General features: G+C 42.7%; 1 protein-coding gene across 1 annotated transcript in view; it reads left to right on the plus strand.

The window, feature by feature from the left end:
• Positions 1-21,423, plus strand: part of LOC129624246 (ATP-binding cassette sub-family C member 4-like) — a 203,767-nt gene that overhangs the window by 61,437 nt on the left and 120,907 nt on the right. The window contains 7 exon segments of the mRNA XM_055541907.1: positions 2,951-3,045; positions 3,266-3,352; positions 10,338-10,434; positions 14,897-15,097; positions 16,434-16,574; positions 17,415-17,452; positions 17,841-17,935. Coding sequence (XP_055397882.1) covers positions 2,951-3,045; positions 3,266-3,352; positions 10,338-10,434; positions 14,897-15,097; positions 16,434-16,574; positions 17,415-17,452; positions 17,841-17,935 — 754 coding nt within the window.

Genomic DNA, 21,423 nt, shown 5'->3' on the forward strand with positions numbered 1-21,423 from the left:
CATCTTTGGATGTGAGAGTTGGACTATAAAGAAAGGTGAGCACTGAAGAACTGATGCTTTTGAACTGTGGGGTTGGAGAAGACTCTTGTGGGTGCCTTGAACTGCAAGGAGATCCAACCAGTCCATCCTAAATAAAACCAGTCCTGAATTTTCCTTGGATGGACTGATGCTGAAGCTGAAATTCCAATCCTTTGGCTACCTGATATGAAGAACTGACTCATTAGAGAAGACCCTGATGCTGGGAAAGATTGAAAACAGGAGGAAAAGGGGATGACAGAGGATGAGATGGTTGGATGGCATCACCGACTCAATGGACATGAGTTTGAGTAAACTCTGGGAATGGGCGATGGACAGGAAGGCCTGACCTGCTGCAGTTAATGGGGTCACAAAGAGTCAGACAAGGCTGAGCAACTGAACTGAACTGACCCTCAGAACAGTGATGTGACCTCACTTAGTCTCAGTTTCCTCATCTGGGAAATGGGGTCAGTACTTACCGTGTAGCTTGTTGCAAAGATTAGAGATAATCAGTATCAGGGTGCAGCACAGTGCTTGGTTCATAGATCTTACCCACCAGGAGCTGAGATAAGCTATGTGCATGCATACAAATTATTGAGCAGAATAGGACAGGTCCTTCAGAAGAAATATACACAAAGCCTTAGGAACCCAGCAGGAAGAGAGTGAGTCCAGGATGATTTCCTGGGAGAGTGTGTTTGGGCTGAGCCTGGAAGGATGGGCAGGATATTGACAGGCCATGAGAGGAGGGGCAATTCCAAATGGAAGACAAGCAGTAAAGGGAGGTATGGGCTTCCACTGTTTGACTCCAGAATCTAGCCCTCCTCTGCTAGGGCGCTCATCAACTGTTTCAACAGTCTGCTCCATAGCGTTTCTACTTACTTGGTATGTTTCTGGCAGACGGTATCAAACCAGCTTCTTCATTTCCTAGTTTACCTCTAGTTTGTGTATCTGCTGTTCAGTGAAAATTGGTTAAATTTAACTTAGAGGAAAATAACCTGAATAAGAACACTTTCCTGTCAGTGGGAAGTGTTGTAATATATGCTCAAGTCAGGCTTTTCCTTTTAACCTAATCAGAAAATCGTGGCTGGGAAATTAGCCTGACTTGGATTTTATCTCAAATCCTTTCAAATGTTCTTCCCATCTTGGACTTGTCCATTAATAATTTGCTAAGTCAACAACACACTCAAAGTCCTATCACCAGAGCTGAAGAGAGCCTGTTTCTTATGCTCGAACTGAGCTAAGTGAAAGAGTGAACTTTTCTAGAGCATGTTGCAATTGCTATACTATAATGCGATGCTATTTGGGGAAGGAAACCAGAAAAATACATTAATAAAATTAAAGGATAGAAACTAATAACAGTTTGCAAGGATTGTCGACAGTGAAATGGAGGTCCAGAAAACAGTGTGTGTGTATGTATGGCTGGAGCCTATCTTAAAATGGTATGAAAACCAGGAGGAAGAGATGGTATTAACTTCTGAGCTTGATGAAGAAATAAGATGAAATAATGAATTTTCATGACAGAACAATTGCTGCTTTTCATTTGATCCTCCCTTGTTAAGCTTTGAGTGAGCAGGGAACCTGTGTGTGTTTGTGTGTCTTTGTGGCTGTCAGGGAGGGTTATGATGGAGACACTCTCTTTCTTATCCTCATGGTCACAAGCTTTGCATGTTGTGATTCACATTGTGAATAGGGTCCCCTTGTTGGATTAATGAGAAAATAGGCATCAGTCATCAGTAGCAGAGCTTTCCTGATAGCTCAGTTGATAAAGAATCCACCTGCAGTGTGGGAGACCTGGGTTTGATTACTGGGTTGGGAAGGTCACCTGGATAAGGGAAAGGCTACCCACTCCAGTATTCTGGCCTGGAGAATTCCATGGAGTCACAAAGAGTCAGACATGACTAAGCGACTTTCACTTTGACTTTCATCAGTAACAACTCAGTAAACGGTGACCCTGTTCTTCCTCATGCTTCAAACACCATGGTGCTCTTCTTTCAACCCACACCCATCCCATCAGTAGGTCTTACAGACTCTACCTTCAGAATGTGTCTAGAGTGTGCTCCATCTCTCCATCCCTGCTGCTCCCACTGTGGTCCTGGCCACCATCATCTCTCACTTAGATTATTCCAGTAGCCTCCACACTTGTATCTATCCTCACTCATTCTCCCTTACTGCTTGTTTTCTGCAAAGCACAGGAGTGATTCTGTAGAAATCTCAGACCAGGTCAGTCCTCCCTTCTCCCACTCCTCCTGTTACTAGAGTGACCCCAGGCTCCTCCTGCTCTGTCTCTGCCCTCACTTCCCTCATTCTTACTCAGCTCCGCTCTCCTGCCTCCTTGCTTGTCCTGAACACCTTGGGCACCTCCCGGTGGCCCCTGCACTCGCCCATCCCTCTGTGTGGAGCAGCCTCTCCAGGTCTGCCTGAGCCCCTCCCCCTCCCCCGGATCTGCTCAGCAAACCGCGCCCCCCCCCCGCCCTGAGCAGAGCCCTCACACCCCAGTGTGGACTCACTTCCCTCCTTTACTCTCCAACCCCTGAGCCAGCTTCCTTTTCCTTCTCATCCTCAGTACTTGCACTCAGGTTAATTTTCTTTATTGTTCATCCCCCACTGTGGAGAGAAACTCTAGTGGCTTTGTTTCCTCGTGGCTGAATTAATTGTGCCCAGAACAATGCCTGGTGTATATTGATCCACAATAAATGTTAGAATGATCAGATGCATAAATGTGAAAAACTGCAGAATGAAAACAAACAAACAAACAAAAAACCTGAGGATTTTTTTAATTGTTCAGTGTTATGGTTTAGCAACTATGAAATATACTTGTTGTTGTTGATCAAACACTGATGCTAAAAAGTTAGGATGGCAGGAGCAGAACATATTTTAGATCTTTTTTTTTTTTTTTCCCCCTCCTTTTTTTTTCTCCTTTTCTATCTTCATGTAGGATTTACAGCTTTTGAAGGAAAATGATCTAACTGAGATAGGAGATGGGGGAACCCCGCTGAGTGAAGGACAGAAAGCCCGGGTCAGCCTCGCCAGGTAAATGGGGTTTCAGTTGCCATCCTGCCCCTCCTCCGCGACTCCTAGTGGATGTGAGCACACAGAACCCGCTCACAAGGTGGGCCTGTGTGAAGTAAGGTCTTGTTCCTTTCCCTGGGCTCTTGGAATGAACCTGGAGTTGTTGGAAGCCATCATGATTCAGAGATGAGACCCAGGGAGTGTGACGTGTCCTCTCCTGATGTCTCTCTCTGTTTTCTAGAGCTGTGTATCAGGATGCAGACATCTACCTCCTGGATGATCCACTCAGCACAGTGGATGCAGAAGTCAGCAGACACTTGTTTGAACAGTGAGTTTGCTCCTATTTTCTATCATGTCTGCTTTTCAGGAACCCTGTAGAGATCAGGGAAGAGAGCTCAGGAAACCCTTTGTGCTCCAGGAAACTCAGCTCGCTCTGCCCTGGTGTCACTCTCTCCTCTCCCTTCCCTCCACAGAAGATCCATCGTAGAGAAATTTTGCATCATGATGAGGTCATGAAAATACAGAAGGTATTTCCTGTCATGAAGACAGGAAAATACAGAAGGTGCTTCCAATGTGTGAAGGACAGTGGGGTCTGTGCTTTAGGGAGTGAGGAATAGGTGGGAGATTTCCCTGTGACCTGCAGTTGATAACCAGACACTGTGATGGATCCATATCCTTGAAATAAGAAAGATGATGAATGATTTTTAAATCATAGAGTTGGACCCAGTAATCAAGTACTTAGTGTCAGTCCTTTTCCTCCATCATGTGTTTAAGGCACATGAGAGGCAAAATTTTCGGTACTGACACAGGGCTTCTGTGGAAAGGCCCTGTTGGTTTATGCTTATTATTCTGTAGGTTTGGAAATTCTTAATAAGGCCTAGAATTAAGACTAACTTATTCCACATCTAAGTATGAATTTAATCATTTAGCATTGCTTCATGGATGCTTATTTGAATTAATACTTAGACCCATGATGTAGGGTTAACCTGAATGTGTAACTAGAGATCTAGAATCTGGTGGAAATCTTGACTCTCATTTTTGTGTTTCTGGAATACAAATTGCTTTTGCCTGGCCACAGAATGACTGAAGTAGAACAACTGTTATGCTTTTCTGTGAATAATGTGTCCTAATACACGCTGACTGAAGCCTCTGATGGAGTCTAGACTGGGCTTTTTGAAAGCCGCATGAGCTTGCTTTTGCTAAAACAGCATCCACATCTACCCCATGGTTGCTTACCTTGCTGTTGTCCACCTTGTTAAAGCCAACAAGCCTTCCAGCTGCACTTATTAATGCCCTGCTGTGTGCACTGGGATCAATGCCCTTACAGATGTCCCTGCACAAAACCTCTTAGTTTACAAGGAGGACGGAGAGCCAGGAGAGGGGAAGGACCACACTGGGCAGCATAAGGGAGACTAGGAAGCCCAGCTCTCATTTCAGCCTCTGAGGAACCTGTCTCATTGTGGAGCTTGTTAAGACAGATGCCTGGGTAAAGGTCAGCTGAGTCAGGGTTTAGAGGTTTCTATACAGGATAGTCGGAGAAGGTGATGGCACCCCACTCCAGTACTCTTGCTTGGAAAATCCCATGGACGGAGGAGCCTGGTAGGCTGCAGTCCATGGGGTCACAAAGAGTTGGACACGACTGAGTGACTTCACTTTCACTTTTCACTTTCATGCATTGGAGAAGGAAATGGCAACCCACTCCAGTGTTCTTGCCTGGAGAATCCCAGGGACGGGGGAGCCTGGTGGGCTGCCGTCTGTGGGGTCGCACAGAGTCAGACACGACTGAGGCGACTTAGCAGCATACAGGATAGTAAGTGCTGAATGGAAGTGGATGTTGGAAAGCTCCCTGTGCCCCGGGCTGAGCAGGAAGTGCCCTGGGGGCGTGCAGGCTGGGTATGTATGTAAAGGCTGAAAATAGGACCCAGTTCCCTTTGCTGGAGGAAGAGTAGAAGCACAGGAAACGAGGCTGTGAGAACAGAAGGCACATCCTCGCCTGGAGGAGGCAGGTTGTACAGCAGAGAGAAGTTTTTTGGGAATTCTCTCTGTCAGGTCCTGTGTTAGTTTGCTGGGGCTGTGTCTGTCCAGGCTGATCTCACAGACACCAGAGCCTGGGCAAGTCCAAGGTGAGGCTGTTGGCAGATTTGGTGTCTGGTGAGGACCTAATTCCTGTGTCCTCATGTGGTGGAAGGGGTGAGGGAGCCCTGTGGGTCCCTTTTATAAAGGCACTAGTCCCATTCAGGCAGACTCCACCCTCATGACCTCGCCTCCCAATGGCCCCATCTCCAGTACCTTCACAGTGGGGATTAGGTTTCAATGTATGTATTTTGAGGGCACCAACATTCAGTCATAGCAGGTTTTTAGAGATGACAGTGTTGGGGGAGCAGTGCGAAAATAATAGAAATTCATTCTCTCATAGTTCTAAAGGCTAGATTCTCATGATCAAGGTGTGGGCAGTTTGGTTTCTCCTTAGACCTTCTCCTTATCTTCCAATGACAGCTTCCTCGCTGTGTCTTCGGACATGGTCCTCCCTCTGTTCATGCACACCCCTGTGTTTCTGTCCTTATGTCTTAGTCTCCTCTTCTAAGAACACCAGTCATATTGGATTAGGCCCACTCTAATTGAGGGTAACAATTACCTCTTTAAAGGTTCTGTCACCAGATTCTAAGGTTCTGGTGGTCAATGTGCCATCATATGAATTTTGGGGGGAACAGAATTCATTCACAGCAAATCCTAAATAGCAAATAAAGAGACTTAAGCAGATTAGTGGAGTGACTGAGAGACATATGTGAGGAACTCTGGGCTCTGGATATGAGGAGCTGGGATTCCACATCCATTAAGCAGGGGTCATGAGGCAGGTACCACTGAAAGCTGTATGTGAAAGGTGCTTAGTGTTGGGGCAATGAAAGAGCTCTGGAGATGGATGGTGGTGATGGTTACACAATGATGTGAATGTACTTAATGCCATTGAGCTGTATGCATAAAAAATAGTTAAAATGGTAAATTTCATGTTATGTCTATTTTACCACGCACAAAATTACACATTAGCATTGAATCTTTCAGAACAAAAGAGAGCAGGGCAGCTGACATGTGGCATGGCCCACACTCCGATCTGACCGCCCCCTCCTTCCCCACCCTCTTTTGATTGTGATTTGATAAATTTTCTCTTATTTAAAGTACCTAGTGGCTCAGATGGTAAAGAATCTGCCTGTAATGCAGGATACCTGAGTTCAATCCCTGGGTCAAGAAGATCCCCTGGAGGAGGGCATGGCACTATTCTTGCCTGGAGAATCCTCATAGACAGAATGTCCTGGTGGGCTATAGGCCATGGGGTTGCAAAGAGTCAGAAATGACTGAGTGACCAACACTTTCACTGATGACTTTTCCCTTAGGAAGTGCCTTGTGGCTTGTTGTGAGTTCAGTGATGGGATACTAGTACCGAGACATGAATTTCCATCCCCCACTATCCTGGCATCATGAGAAGCTCAGCCTCCCTGTTCCCAGCACTCCACCTTGAACTTGCAAATGTCTACTACCCTGTCTTGTGTGCCTCTGCACAAGTTCCCCATCACTGCAATAGCAGTTTCTGCTGGCTTTTGTGTCTGTCACAGGGAGGGGAAGGGAAAGTTTACGGATTGCCATTATCAGTGTGCTGAACACAAAAACTCTCTCAGGTGTTTATAAAGGTGAGGTGTTTATCACATGTTTATAAAGTCCTCTCCAACCTTTTGGTTTAATGATCTTGGATGTACACTTAATAGAAGCAAGCTTGTTAAGACTTGTATGCTAATCAGAACCACATTCTCTGGGGAAACTTAGGGCAGGGATCACAAAGACAATTTAGTAAATCACTCAACAGTGACTGAGAATGTTCTCAATGAGTTAGGCAATTGGACGGAACAATATGCTATGAGAGATGGTGGTCGTGTTGAAGCTTAGTAGTGGTAAATATTTTCTATTAAAAGTGAATGAATCACACTCCTACTTGCCATTATCAGCTTCCTTTAGTCATGAGTATATTAATATATACCAGCTTACTAATGTTTGTGATTTTTATAACTATATTTTGTGATGATTAAGTGGGTTCTATTACCTATAGAAGGCAAGAGTCCTCAGATGAATTGATGCAGGCTCACTTGTGTCCAGCCATGGATCCTTTCCTGGTTCAGCCCCACATCACCAGACCCCTGCCTCCTGCGTCATCAGCTTTTCAGGTCTGTCCTGATCAGACTCCCATGCTGCTATCTTCACAGCTTACCCTCCTGCTCCAGCCCTTCATAGACCTCCCCCTGCCCTCCCCTCCCATTCCTCCCATGTTCAGGAAGCAGCTCCAGGTCCTCAGAGAACAGGCTTCTTTGCCATATGCCCCCATCAGCCTTTCTAGCTCTTCCCCAAACCTACTTAATAATCCACTGTGCTGGCTTTGTGGGGGTCCTTTCTCACCCCTGTCTGTATATACATACTAGCCCCTCTGTCCCAGAGCCAGGGAGCAGTGCGCCAGGACACAGAAGGAGATGGAAGACGGGATCTGCCATTCACTCCCACTCCTCCGGGCGGAGCCTGTGCCCTCTGTCTTCCCACAACCCTCAGTGGGTGCACTTGACCATTTATGAGTCTCCCCACCCCTAGAAGCTGTGAATGCAGGAAGGCGCCTCAGCCCAGCATGTTCTGTCCCAGACCCCTGCACCTGCTGTGTCTTCTTCCAGGGATGTTTCCCCAGAGAATCTCAGGTCTTCCATGTCTCCCCAACTACAGCAGCCCCCTTGCTTTTTCTTCAGAGCACACATCATGGCCTGATAGTACATGTCCTATACTCATTCAGTATATCCCCCTTTTACATGGTGCAAAGTAATGTCTGCTTTCTTGACCTGTGATGTACATCAAGAGAGTGGCACCTCAGTAAACCTCTGCTGATTGAATGGATGAAGGTGCAGATTCTGAATTATTTGTATCCCCTCTACCATGGAATGTGTCTCCTCTTAACACAGCCCCTATAGAGAATGATACTGGATTGGCCAAAAAGTTCAGTTGGGTTTTTCTGTAAGATGTTATGGAAAAACCCAAAGGAATTTTGTGGCCAGCCCAATAAATGGAATTAACACAGTCCTTATATAGATTTAACAGTTAACTTGTTTCTGAATCAATAATTTTTATGACATAACTTGGAAATCTTTACTCTGAAACTTGAAAAATAGGCTATCTTCTTAGAGATGGATAAAAAGCATTGTTTAGGAAAAGTTCAAAGTCATTAATTGGCCACTTTGTTGTAATTATTTATATTACTTCATCTCTGAGGGAATTTTAGGAAGCAAACATTTTACGAGTTTTGGGTTGCTCCATCTTGAACATAGAAACCCATCAGATTTGATTAACATCTGGCTTCAGGGACTGTTGGCAAGTAATTATGAATTAAGGAGAAACAGTTACATTAAAAGCTTTAGTACTAAGTCTGAAGAGGTTTACTCACTCAGGAATCTTAGACACAAACACTGAACTAAGATATGTCAAAGGGAAAAATGAATCCTTTTGGACTTAATGAAGCAATGGTGTATGTGTCTACATCCTGGGGTCTTGCTTCTGGTCACAGACCCAGTGTTCAGAGTGTCCCCTTAGGACTTTTCTGTCATGAGTCCAAAGCACATGACTGCTCATGGTTAGGGAGGAATGGAGAAGGGGGCTGACATTTACTGAGTGGATTGGTGGTTTGATTTCTCAGAACCTGTGGGTGAGTTATCCTTGGCCTTGTTTTGAGATGAAGAAACTGAGGTTTCATCACTCGTCTGACATCAGGCTCATGAGAGGGACTGAGCTGCAGTCTTCTGCCTTCACACTCTCCATCTAACTCACTAACAGGCTGAGTTCTGGCCCAGGTTCCTGAGATTTGCTCTGTGAGGGACTTGGGCACCCAGAGTACCTGCTTGCAGCCCTGACTGTGGTCACCAGGGCCCCAAATCCAGCCACTTGCTTCCCTGGAGAGGTTTGGACCTTGTGGGATGAGACTGGGGCTGAGTTCCTAGGGGTCTGCATTAAAAATGTGAAGCATTGGAGAAGTTACTGTAAAAACACACTTAAGGTTGGATATTGAGAGAGGTTGTTGGCCTTCCAAGCCTTCCAGGCCTGTTACTTGCCCAGGTTAGACTTAAGAAAGAGCCCAGAATCAGTGACAGACACACATATGGTTTAATGATTAGGGCCAGCTTACATGTGCAAAGGAAATCCTGGAAGGACATCCTGTCATTTGAGGCCCACGTTGGAACAGGACATGGTGGTAGTCTTTGCTCCCAGGGCAAGGTGGCAGGAGAGGGGGGACATGACCAGTTATAGGGGAAGTTGATGTCAGGGTGGGCCATTGATCACCATGAAAACCAGCAGAGGGTCATGTCCCTCTTGCCCCTTTGACAAGCATCATGGAAGATTCTGATCTGAAGCTAGAGCTGTCATTAGCTGGGCCCTGGGACAAGCATAGAGGAAGGTCAGTCATGTAAGTAGGTGTAGGTGAAGCAGACACTGGTCGAGAAAGGGTTGTATAGAGAGCAAGAGAATAGCCATTTTGAGTGGCCTGATCACACAAGGGTCTTGCCTACGAGAAATGGTGTGTCTTTTGGCCGTTGGATGATTCCCATTGTGATTTGGGCCATCTGATTTCTGTTCTTTAATTTTCATATTTGGAAGGTGTTCAGTCCTTATGAAAGAGGACTGGTTTCCTGGATGGGACTGGGACTGCTGTAGAGACTGATGGAGGCCACGTTGGCATTCATTTTCTGTTTAATATTATTTGGGAAGAAGTGTCTAGAAAAGGCACTCTAGCAAAGGTTACCAAGATTCTATTAATTTTTTGTTGTTAATGTATACATCATAAATCATAAATAATCCCCTAGAAAATTGTCTAAGGAAAATGCACACATTTTTATATAACATAGATGCCTCTTTTCCCCTTCCCACATAGTGATACAATATTAAGTTCAGTCAAGTTTTGGAATCTCAGTATTGCTCAATTATTTTTCATTATGAAATGTAAATTATTGTTAAGCTGAGTTTTTAGAAAAAATTTAGCAAGTGCCTCCTTCACTGGACTGTTTTTTAGATTTTTTTTTTTTTTTTAGCAGTGCTGGGTTCACATTTGCTGCTGATAAATTTGAGGACCTACTCAAGATCATTGACATATTTGTATTTAATTTGTATTATTTATTTTTTTTATTTAAACTATAGACCTTTGCTGTGTTGTTTTTGTCTCATTATGTTTTCAGAATATGTGTTTTCAGTTTGGAGCACCCTCACTAATGTGCATTTGCATTCTATACCTTTTACATTTGTAGGTGTATTTGTCAGGTCTTGAAGGAGAAGATCACAATCTTAGTGACTCATCAGCTGCAGTACCTAAAGGATGCAAGTCAGATTCTGATACTGAAAGACGTAAGTAGTTTCTAGAAGCCTGTGAAATTGCTAGCACTCAGGTGTGTTGAAGGCCAGACCTCCCAGCAGGTCACTCTCCTTGGATTCATGGTAAATGTCCTCTTCTCCCTCAATTTAACTCCCTCTTTTTCTCAGAGCTGATGCTATTCAGGTCTTTGAGGATCAATCCAAAGACCTGTAAAGTGTCACTATTAAACTTGAAGCCACATAAACACTAAAGCATATAGGAGTGCTACCACAGGACTACTGAAATATTACTGTTCTATTGAAATTTGTTAAGGATAATGATGCTATTTTATTTATAACTTGTGTTTTCCCCTTATACAACTTAAGTCAAAGTTTTTTATTTGGAACTTAGAGCTACTGAGACCTGTTTGTATCCACATGATTGTCAAGCACAATTTGCCTAAAGAACATCTTCCATTAACACTAGAAGCAAGGTTGGGTAGCCAAGCACCTGGGTGAGAGATGCCCACTCTGCGGGTCTCCCTGCCCAGGTCTCTATGTGCCCGATACGTGTGGGAGCCTGTGCAGCAGGAAGACAAGGCCCTGCCTTCACGGGACTCCTGTTCTTATGGGGATGGATGTGACAAGGAGGGTGACATCCTGGCTGTCTCCTTGAGGAGCTGGTGCCTCATGGGGTCTGAATGACATGAAAATGGGGGCCATGCAACACCTGGGGGAAGGGGCCTGAGGCAGGGGGTCCTAAGGAAGGAGCTGACCTGGAAGGTTGGAGGAACAGTGGGAAGACCAGTGTGTCTGAGGAGAGTGAGCAGGGGAACGTGGAGGGAGCTGGTCTCTGAGCAGTGGGCAGTGAGCCTGGAAATGGGATGGAAGCCTTGGATGGTCCAGAGCAGAAGAACAATGTGGTCTGATGCTGGAGTTAAGAGATTCCTCTGATGGTCACTGGAAGGGCAGCAGCAGAAGAAGTTAGAAGTCTTAGTAAAGCTGAGGAGACAGAAGTGTGGACTCAGGATAGGGTATCAGTTTCTAGAGCTGCTGTAACAAAGCACTGCGAACTGGGTGACTTAAAACAACAGAAGTTTATCATCTCCCTGTTCTGGAGGCTATAGATCCCAGATCCAGGTGCTGGCAGTGCCATGCTCTCTCTGAAGGCTCCAGGGGAGAATCCTTCCTTCCAGCTGGTGGTGTTCACAGATCTTCCTTGTGTTCCTTGGCTTCCAGCTGCAGCACTGTGGTCTCTGCCTCTGATGTCACATGGCTGTTGTCCCCGTGTCTGAGTCTCTTCTCATAAGGATATCAGTCACATAGGATTTAAGGTCACCCTGTTCCAGTGGGGCCTCATCTTAACTTCATTACATCTACAAAGACACTGAATGCAAATAAGATCATGTTCACAGGCATCATGTTTAGGGCTTGAACTTACTTTTTGAGGGGCTAACAATCAACCCCAACTCCTAGCATGGCTGGGGATGGGGTGGAGATTAGTGAGAATATTTCAGGCTTACTGGTTGTTTGATGCTTCAGACCTTGGCTTCTTTGCCTCTGGGCCTCAGCACCTCCGTCATTAACCCTTGTCTCTTCCACTGGCCCTTGGTCGGTCAGTTCAGTTGCTCAGTTGTGTCTGACTCTTTGCGACCCCATGGATTGCAGCACGCCAGGCCTCCCTGTCCATTGCCAACTCCCAGAGTCTACTCAAAGTCATTGAGTCGGTGATGCCATCCAACCATCTCATCCTCTGTCATTCCCTTCTCATCCTGCCTTCAATCTTTTCCAGCATCAGGGTCTTTTCAAATGAGTCAGCTCTGCACATCAGGTGGCCAAAGTATTGGAGTTTCTGCTTCAGCATCAGTCCTTTCAATGAATATTCAGGACTGATCTCCTGTAGGATTGACTGGTTTGATTTTCCTGCAGTCCAAGAGTGTTCTCCAACACCACAGTTCAAAAGCATCAATTTTTTGGTGCTCAGCTTTCTTTATGGTCCAACTCACACATCCATACATGACCACTGGAAAAACCATAGCTTTGACTAGTTGGACCTTTGTTGCCAAAGTAATGTCTCTGCTTTTTAATATGCTGTCTAGGTTGGTCAGATCCCTCATTTATCAAATGAACTTCTGTCCTAAGAAAGATTATTAAATGCAGAACCTCTGCCTCTCTAGAAGCAATATCTCATGTCAACTGTTAACTGCTCTTTCAGGAATGGGGAGTTCAGGTTTCTCAGATTTGATAGCAGTTAATTTCATGTTGGAAGAAGGTGATACTAGTGTGTAAAACCCCAACGATGACAATATTATGAGCACAGGATCAGTGGGAGACAGAGTAACCTATTTAGTTTGTCCCTAGATCTTTTAGGGTCCCTTATTGCTTCTTTTGAGGACACTACCCCCAATTTTAGTGCTATCAGAACAACTATTGTCCACTCATGAGCACCCCTGGATGAGTTGGGATCCATCCTTACTCTTTGTCTGGTTCATCTCTAACAGCAGAAATGGAATGGTTGCCCTCTCAACCTCTCAGAGTTGTCTGTGCTTGGCTGCTCAGTGAAATTGCTATCCTTGTACCAGTACTTGTTTCCTTGTGCGTCTTACAGGTACTATGTAGAAAATGGTAATTTCATTAAATAAAGTCTTTGAATTTTGCCTCCCAAGTGGAACAAGGCACAGTATACCCTGAATAATTTTCTAATTCTGTAGTATAGACAGTACCCAAATGCTTCATTGAGTTTCTCACAATGGACCACCTCAAGAAATAGGATGAGAGAGCTCCCAGCTATGGTCCTGGGGCACCTTCTTCCATCTGACCTGACTTAACCAGAGATACTCTCCTCTGTTTAGTTTTGCATCCTGTGATTTTTCCCTATATTTTGTTTGACACTGAGTGAATGAGCTGAGCCAAATTTTGTGGGGTCAGAATATAGTGAAGGTATCTGCATATTGTTTTATAGGACTTTGTAAGAGAGGGATGAGGATGAGATGGTTGGATGGCATCACTGACTCAATGGACATGAGTTTGAGCTAACTCAGGGAGATAGTGAAGAACAGGGAAGCCTGGTGTACTGCAGTCTGTGGGGTCTCAAAGAGTTGGACATGACTGAGCAATGGAACAACAACAAAATGAGGGAAACTGCAATGATGTGTCACATGTGTTCAAAGAAAATGATTAGATTGACTGTAGCCTAAACAGTTGCCTGAGTAGAGGATACCTGGTTGACTGGTTGTTCTTAAGTTTTTATTTTTTAATTTTTTTTTTTTTTTTTTTTTTTTTGGTTAGATCTGAGTGCATTGTTTCTTAGTTGTTGTTTGCTGGCATGGGAGGTCAAGGATTTAGAGACACCTCAGTCTCAATGCCTCTTTGTTTAAATACTATGGCAGGTAGAATATTGAATTTTCAGTTGGGAACTTCCTGCATTTGTGGGAAGTGGTAAAGACCATGAAGATAAAGCTCATGGGTACTCTGTCTAGGGCTGGTTCCTACATGTCTTTCTCCCAGTGGAGCACATGATACTATAACAATGGTCTGTGAAGATTTGATAAGAGACCATTACCTCTGGAGATATGCTTGTTGCCACGTCTGGGTCAGCCTTAAGTTTCTTTCCTGGAATATCTTCCCCAATTAACTATTTGCTTGCATTTTGACATGATGCTTCTCTCAATTTCCATATTGTCCAAAAATACTGTAATGATACTTCTACCTACATCTGTAGTTTTAGCAACCCTGAGTTCCCATGGTAGTTATGTCAATGGCCTCCATTTTTAAAACATGAACATACATTTCTTTCATATCCCCCAGCACCTAGCATAGGGTTTGACAGTGAATACCATGCTCATTTTGCTCTTTGGAAGAAAAGCTATGACCAACCTAGACAGCCTATTAAAAAGCAGAGACATTACTTTGCCAACAAAGGTCCAACTAGTCAAAGCTATGATTTTTCCAGTAGTCATGTATGGATATGAGAGTTGGACCATAAGGAAAGCTGAGCACTGAAGAATTGATGCTTTTGAACTGTGGTGTTGGAGAAGAACCTTGAGAGTCCCTTGGACTGCAATGAGGTCAAACCAGTCAATTCTGAAGGAAACCAGTCCTGAATATTCATTGGAAGGACTGATGCTGAAGCTGAAACCCCAATACTTTGGCCACCTGATGCGAAGAACTGACTCACTGGAAAAGACCTTGATGCTGGGAAAGATTGAAGGCAGAAGGGGATGACAGAGGATGAGATGGTTGGATGGCATCACTGACTTGACAGACATGAGTTTGAGCAAGCTCTGGGAGTTGGTGATGGACAGGGAGGCCCAGCGTGTTGTAGTCCATGAGGTCGCAAAGAGTCAGACGTGACTGAGTAACTGAACTGAACTAGATTTTTTCACCAGAATTCCAAATCTAGAGATAATTTTCTTAGGAAAATAATAATTTAAGACTAGTTAACTTTTCTTAATTAGTATGTAGATTGGATTAATATTATCAAATGTAAATTAATTCCTCTCATTCTTTATTTTAGGGCAAAGTTATGCAAAAGGGGACTTTTGCTGAGTTTTCAAAATCTGGGATAGATTTTGAAGATATTATTTTACGGGAGAAGATAGAGGAGGCTGAACCATCTCCAGGTCCAGGAACACTCACTCTGATCTCCAAGTCTTCAGTTCAGTCTCAACCGTCTTCCAGACCCTCTTTGAAAGATGCAGCTCCAGAGGACCAAGATGTGAGTTTCTCATCCTGCAACATGCCCTTGTCTGTCTGTTCTTGGTGGCCTCGTGGACCTTCAGTCTGCTTCTCTCCTGACATTTTTGTTTATCCCAAAGTAGATCCTAAGATTCCAAGTCTCATTCCATGGATTTGGTAGAATTAGAAAAGCATGAAGGAAGCAAGCCTGCTTGGTGTTCTCCTTTGGGTGTAGGATGAAGAATCTTATGGAGCTCAGTAGTGGGTACACTGCTATGAATTTCCAGCTGTTTGTGGCTCACGCTGATATGAGAACTCATCAGTTTACCATAGTTACATCCTACTAACTCTGGTGGCTCCCAGCTTCCCTTGTGCATCTAGAGGTTTAATGTGAAGACCCCCTTAGACTGAGTCTTTCTGTGACCACATTAAATCAGCTACTTTTCCTATATTTTGGAGTGTTCTGGCACTTCAGGTGATTGATGGTAATATTTTGCCCCTTTGTTAAATCATTTGTTGTAGGCCAGACACTTTAGAGTTAGTTCTTGTCTTCCTTTTTTATTACCCTTTGAGACCTAGAGCACATCTTATTCACCTTGAATGTCCAGTGGTCATCATAGAGTTGAGTACATCTTTGGCTCATGTGACTCTATAATGCATTCTAGGTCCTACAGACAGAAATGAAGAAAAGCATTAGCTCTCTCTTAAAAACATACACAGGTACTTCTTGATATCCAAGCCCACAATATCCAGACCTAGGAACCTGGATGATTCTGATAAATATTCAGATTAATTCCTCACATTCTACACTCAGCAATCACTCCCTGAAATTCAGGGATTAAATAGATTTGGGTCATATGCTGTCCTGTGCTGTCCAGACTCACATTATTTCAACTTCCTGTGTGAACTTATTTTGCTGTATTTGTCTAGGATTTTGAGCACCAAGTATGTTTTATGTTTCTATCATTGGAAGTGATACAAGTCATTTAGAGGGATATGTTAGTGCCATATCATTTTGTATATTATTTTGGAAGAAGCTTCTGCATTTGTACTTGAATCAGGTAGTTGTGCTTGTGCTGAGAGTCATGATTGACTTTAAGCAAAGCCACCCAACAAGTGAATAATTTCATGCAAATGATGTTCTTTTTCTAATAGATTTCTGAAAGTAGGATGGCTGAGTCCAAGGGTAAATGCATATATGGTTTGGCTAGACATTTGCATACCCTTTTCTGTAGGAAATGGACCATCCTGCACTCCTACAAGCATATGAGATGTATCTGTTTCCTCACAGCTTTGCAGTGGAGGGCATTGCAAACTTTTGAAATTTGAGGGTTCCTTACTTAAAATTTTGTTTTCATTGCCGTTCTCCCTCCCAGACTGAGACTATCCAGGTTGCATTACCACTAGAGGGCCGTTCGGTTGGAAGAGTTGGTTTTAAGACCTATGAGAATTACTTCACAGCCGGTGCACATTGGATTATCATCATTTTCCTTATTTTAGTGAACATCGCAGCTCAGGTAAATAAGAACATTTATTTCGGTTTTGTGCCCTCTTCTTGGTATCTACATATTGTTTATACTGTATTTATTTAATTATTAAATTAATATTTAATTTATTTAATTTATTAACATGTTTAATATATATATTAAGAGATTTATTTTAGAGAACTGGCTCATGAGGTTGTGCAGTCTAGCTGGTCAATGTGAAATCAGAAAGGCAGGCCTACAGGCTGGAACCTCAGGCAGGAACTGACCCTGCTGTCATGAAGCAAAATTTCTTCCTCCTCCAGGAAGCCTCAGGTTTTGTTCATCAGGCCTTTGACTGACTGGACAAGGCCACCACAGTGTTGAGGGTGATCTCCTCTACTTCAGTTCTGAGGATGATGTGAATCATATCCACTGAACACCTTCATAGTGACATCTAGATGAGAGTTTGGTTGAACCACTAGAGACTGGCCTGGCCAAGCTGACACATAAACTTGATCATCACAGTTTCTATCAAATTTTTTTTTCTTTGAAAAGTCCTGACTTTTATGCTGTTTTTATTATGCTTTGCAGTCAATTTTGGTTTGCACTGAATGAAATCTGTGAGGAAAATAAGTGAGGCTTACTTATTGAGGTGAGGTGTTGTTTGTATATAACAGAGAGATTCTAGGAAGAAAAAGAATGTCTTGTAAAGATATTAAAAAGTAGCATGCCCTCCCCTGACCTGTGGTCATCTGGGGTGTGGGGCTTGGAACAGACCTGAGCTGGAAGGACCATCTCCACGTTCTGGAGCCTTTCCATCTCCCAACCTAGTAAGCGGGGTGTGAGGCTCAGTGATGTCAGTGTGTGAGTAACTGTTGTTTCCTGCTCCAGGTTGCCTACGTCCTGCAGGATTGGTGGCTTGCATACTGGTGAGTGATTCCTGGTCTGACTCAAAGGGCTGTGAAGTCTACATGAAGCCTCACTTTCCCACAGCAGGGGGGATAGTTGGGGCTTGTTCAGCCTCTTCTTCTGACTCTCACATAGTTTCTCTGAAAAAGAAGTAAATTTCTGGCTGATGGAGTGACACTATCCCCGTATTTGACCCTCAGAAGCTTCCTCACATTCTTAGAGATGAAAGTTGTGATTCAAATGGACTTTTTATAAGGTAGACAGACACAGGGTCCAGTGAGCTGGGAACCATTTTCCACCGTAAAACACCGTAAAACACGTCTCCTAAATTGAGGTTAATTTTTCTGTTATTTACCTAAATTCTATCTAGAGTGTAATATTTTTTTCTTTGTCTTCCCTTTTCCCTAGGGCAAATGGACAGAGTACCCTATATGCCATGGCATATGGAAAAGGAAGGGTAATTGAGATACCTGATTCTAGCTGGTACTTAACAGTTCACTCAGGTAAATCATCTGGTCTGTTATACGAGAGTCTGAGGTGTTTACTAGGAGCCTGTGTGAACAACTAGAGCTCCCAGGAGTAATTCAATAATGTCTTAACAGATGAAGAGTCTGAGTTGCATTTACTCTGTGAATTAATTAGAATGAGTATTTTAAAAATCTACTAGAAGAAAGTGGGTGCATGAAGACTCTTAATTTGCTCTGTACTGGATTTTGGTAGTTAAACCAGCATTGCATATTGAGAAAATCAGCCACTGGAAATATGTTCTATTGTCTATTCTAATAGGTTGCTTTAGCTAAAGCTTACATCATTACATGAATGGGCAAGGGGATTAGAAACGGATCCCCACCCTGTTGTTTGGATTGTTTCAATTCTTTCTGAATAAACCATGACTTTTATTGATCCTGAATGAAATCCTTTGGCAGCAAGTGTCCCACTTAAAAGTGTTATTCCCTTGCAGGTATGCAAAGTCCCCTTCACCACACTCATCTCTTGGGCTTCACTACTTAAGAAAGAAGTTAAGCAGGGAGAAATCCAGTATCTAGAAATTAGAATTCCTTCCCTTTCTTTCCTTGAGATCACAATGTTATTGTGTCTTCAACTATGTGATTAGTATCTGGCTTGCCAGGCCAATATTAACACAGTTCTCTGTGTTTTCACAGGAGTGCTTAGAATATATGTAGCATTATATACTTTTTAAAGGAAATCCTCACCTAAAATATTGTATATTCCCACAGGAAACCCTCATACAAGCTTTCTACAAAGGTAGAGTGTGTTATCTTTGTTGATAACCACTCCAACCACTCATTGAAATTTGGTATTTATTATGTTGATCACTTGCTAAGAAATGTGAATCCATTAGTTGTTTACCTTCTGAATTGAGAAACTATGGTAACATAAAGAAAGAAAGATGGGCTTATATTATATATTCATATAGGATGGTGTGTTAGTCACTCAGTTGTGTCTAACTTTATGACCCCAATGCCTGTGGCCTGCCAGACTCCTCTGTCCATAGAATTTTTCAGGCAAAAATACTGGAGTGGGTTGTGATTTCCTACTCCAGGGGATCTTCCTGGCCCAGGGATCAAACCAGGGTCTCAATAAACTGCAGGCAGATTCTTTACCATTTGAACCACCAGCGAAGCCCAGTAGGCTAAGGCAAATGCTTATTGATGGAATTCAGGAATTTGAACAGCTTTTAAAGCTGAAATAACAATGACACATCAGCTAAAGAGGAAAACAAAATATTTGATGGAATGTATATTACAGAAGTTTCTCCACTCTCTTTAGCATTGTGAATTCAAGAGATGTTAGGAGGGCTATTTTCATTTTTGTATGCATAGCAGGTACTCATTTATGTCATTAATAAAGTTAAATTTAGGTTATTGTGTTCATTTCCAAATGCTTTGTGTTTCTTTTTTAATTAATTAATTTAATTGGAGGCTAATTACTTTACAATATTGTAGTGGTTTTTGCGATACGTTGACATAAATCAGCCATGGGTATACATGTGTTCCCCATCCTGAACCCCCCTCCACCTCCCTCCTGATCCCCTCCCTCAGGGTCATCCCAGTGCACGAGCACTGAGCACCCTGTCTCATGCATTGAACCTGGACTGGTGATATATTTTACATATGATAATATGCATGTTTCAATGCTATTCTCAAATCACCCCACCCTCACCTTCTCCCATAGAGTCCAAAACACTGTTCTATTCATCTGTGTCTCTTTTGCTGTCTCACATATAGGGTCATCATTACCATCTTTCTAAATTCCATATATATGTATTAATATTCTGTATTTGCTTTTCTTTCCAACTCACTTCACTCTGTATAACAGGCTCCAGTTTCATCCACCTCATTATAACTGATTCAAATGTATTCTTTTTAATAGCTGAGTAATATTCCATTGTGTATATGTGCGACAGCTTTCTTATCCATTCATCTGCCAATGGACATCCAGGTTGCTTCCATGTCCTAGCTAATGTAAACATTGCTGCAATGAACATTGGGGTACACATGTCTCTTTCAATTCTGGTTTCTTCGGTGTGTATGCACAGCAGTGGGATTGCTGGGTCATATCTCAGTTCTATTTGAAGCTTTTTAAGGAATCTCCACACTATTTTCCATGGTGGCTGTACTAGTTTGCATTCCCACCAACAGTGTAAGAGGGTTCCTTTTCCTCCACACCCTCTACAGCATTTATTGTTTGTAGACTTTTGGATAGCAGCCATTCTGACTGGCATGAGATAGTACCTCATTGTGGTTTTGATTTGCATTTCCCTGATAAAGAGTGATGTTGAGCATCTTTTCATGTGTTTGTTAGCCATCTGTATGTCCTCTTTAGAGAAATGTCTGTTTAGTCTTTGGCCCATTTTTTGATTGGGTCATTTATTTTTCTGGAATTGAACTACAGGAACTGTTTCTATATATTTGAGATTAATTCTTTATCAGTTGCTTTATTTGCTATTATTTTCACCCATTATGAAGGCTGTCTTTTCACCTTGCTTATAGTTTCCTTCATTGTGCAAAAGCTTTTAAGTTTATTTAGGCCCCATTTGTTTATTTTTGCTTTTATTTCCAGTACTCTGGGAGGTGGGTCATAGAGGATCCTGCTGTGATTTATGTCAGAGAGTGTTTTGCCTATGTTTTCCTCTAGGAGATTTAAAGTTTCTGGTCTTACATTTAGATCTTTAAACCATTTTGAGTTTATTTTTGTGTATGGTGTTAGAACGTATTCTTTTTTTTAATTTTATTTTATTTTTAAACTTTACATAACTGTATTAGTTTTGCCAAATATCAAAATGAATCCGCCACAGGTATACATGTGTTCCCCATCCTGAACCCTCCTCCCTCCTCCCTCCCCATTCCATCCCTCTGGGTCGTCCCAGTGCACCATAGAACGTATTCTAATTCATTCTTTTACAAGTGGTTGACCAGTTTTCCCAGCACCACTTGTTAAAGAGATTGTCTTTTCTCCATTGTATATTCTTGCCTCCTTTGTCAAAGATAAGGTGTCCATAGGTCCATGGATTCATTTCTGGGCTTTCTATTTTGTTCCATTGATCAATATTTCTGTCTTTCTGACAGTATCATACTGTCTTGATGACTGTAGCTTTGTAGTATAGCCTGAAGTCAGGCAGGTTGATTCCTCCAGTCCCATTCTTCTTTGTCAAGATTGCTTTGGCTATTAGAGGTTTTTTTGTATTTCCATACAAATTGTAAAATTATTGGTTCTAGTTCTCTGAGAAATACCATTGGTAGCTTGATTGGGATTGCATTGAATCCATAGATTGCTTTGGGTAGTATACTCATTTTCACTACATTGATTCTTCCAATCCATTAACATGGTATATTTCTCCCTCTATTTATGTCATCTTTGATTTCTTTCATCAGTGTTTTGTAGTTTTCTGTATATAGGTCTTTTGTTTCTTTAGGTAGATTTATTCCTAAGTATTTTATTCTTTTCATTGCAACGGTGAATGGAATTG

Source organism: Bubalus kerabau, chromosome 12 (genome assembly GCF_029407905.1).
Source record: "Bubalus kerabau isolate K-KA32 ecotype Philippines breed swamp buffalo chromosome 12, PCC_UOA_SB_1v2, whole genome shotgun sequence".
In the NCBI taxonomy this organism is placed as follows: domain Eukaryota; kingdom Metazoa; phylum Chordata; class Mammalia; order Artiodactyla; family Bovidae; genus Bubalus; species Bubalus kerabau.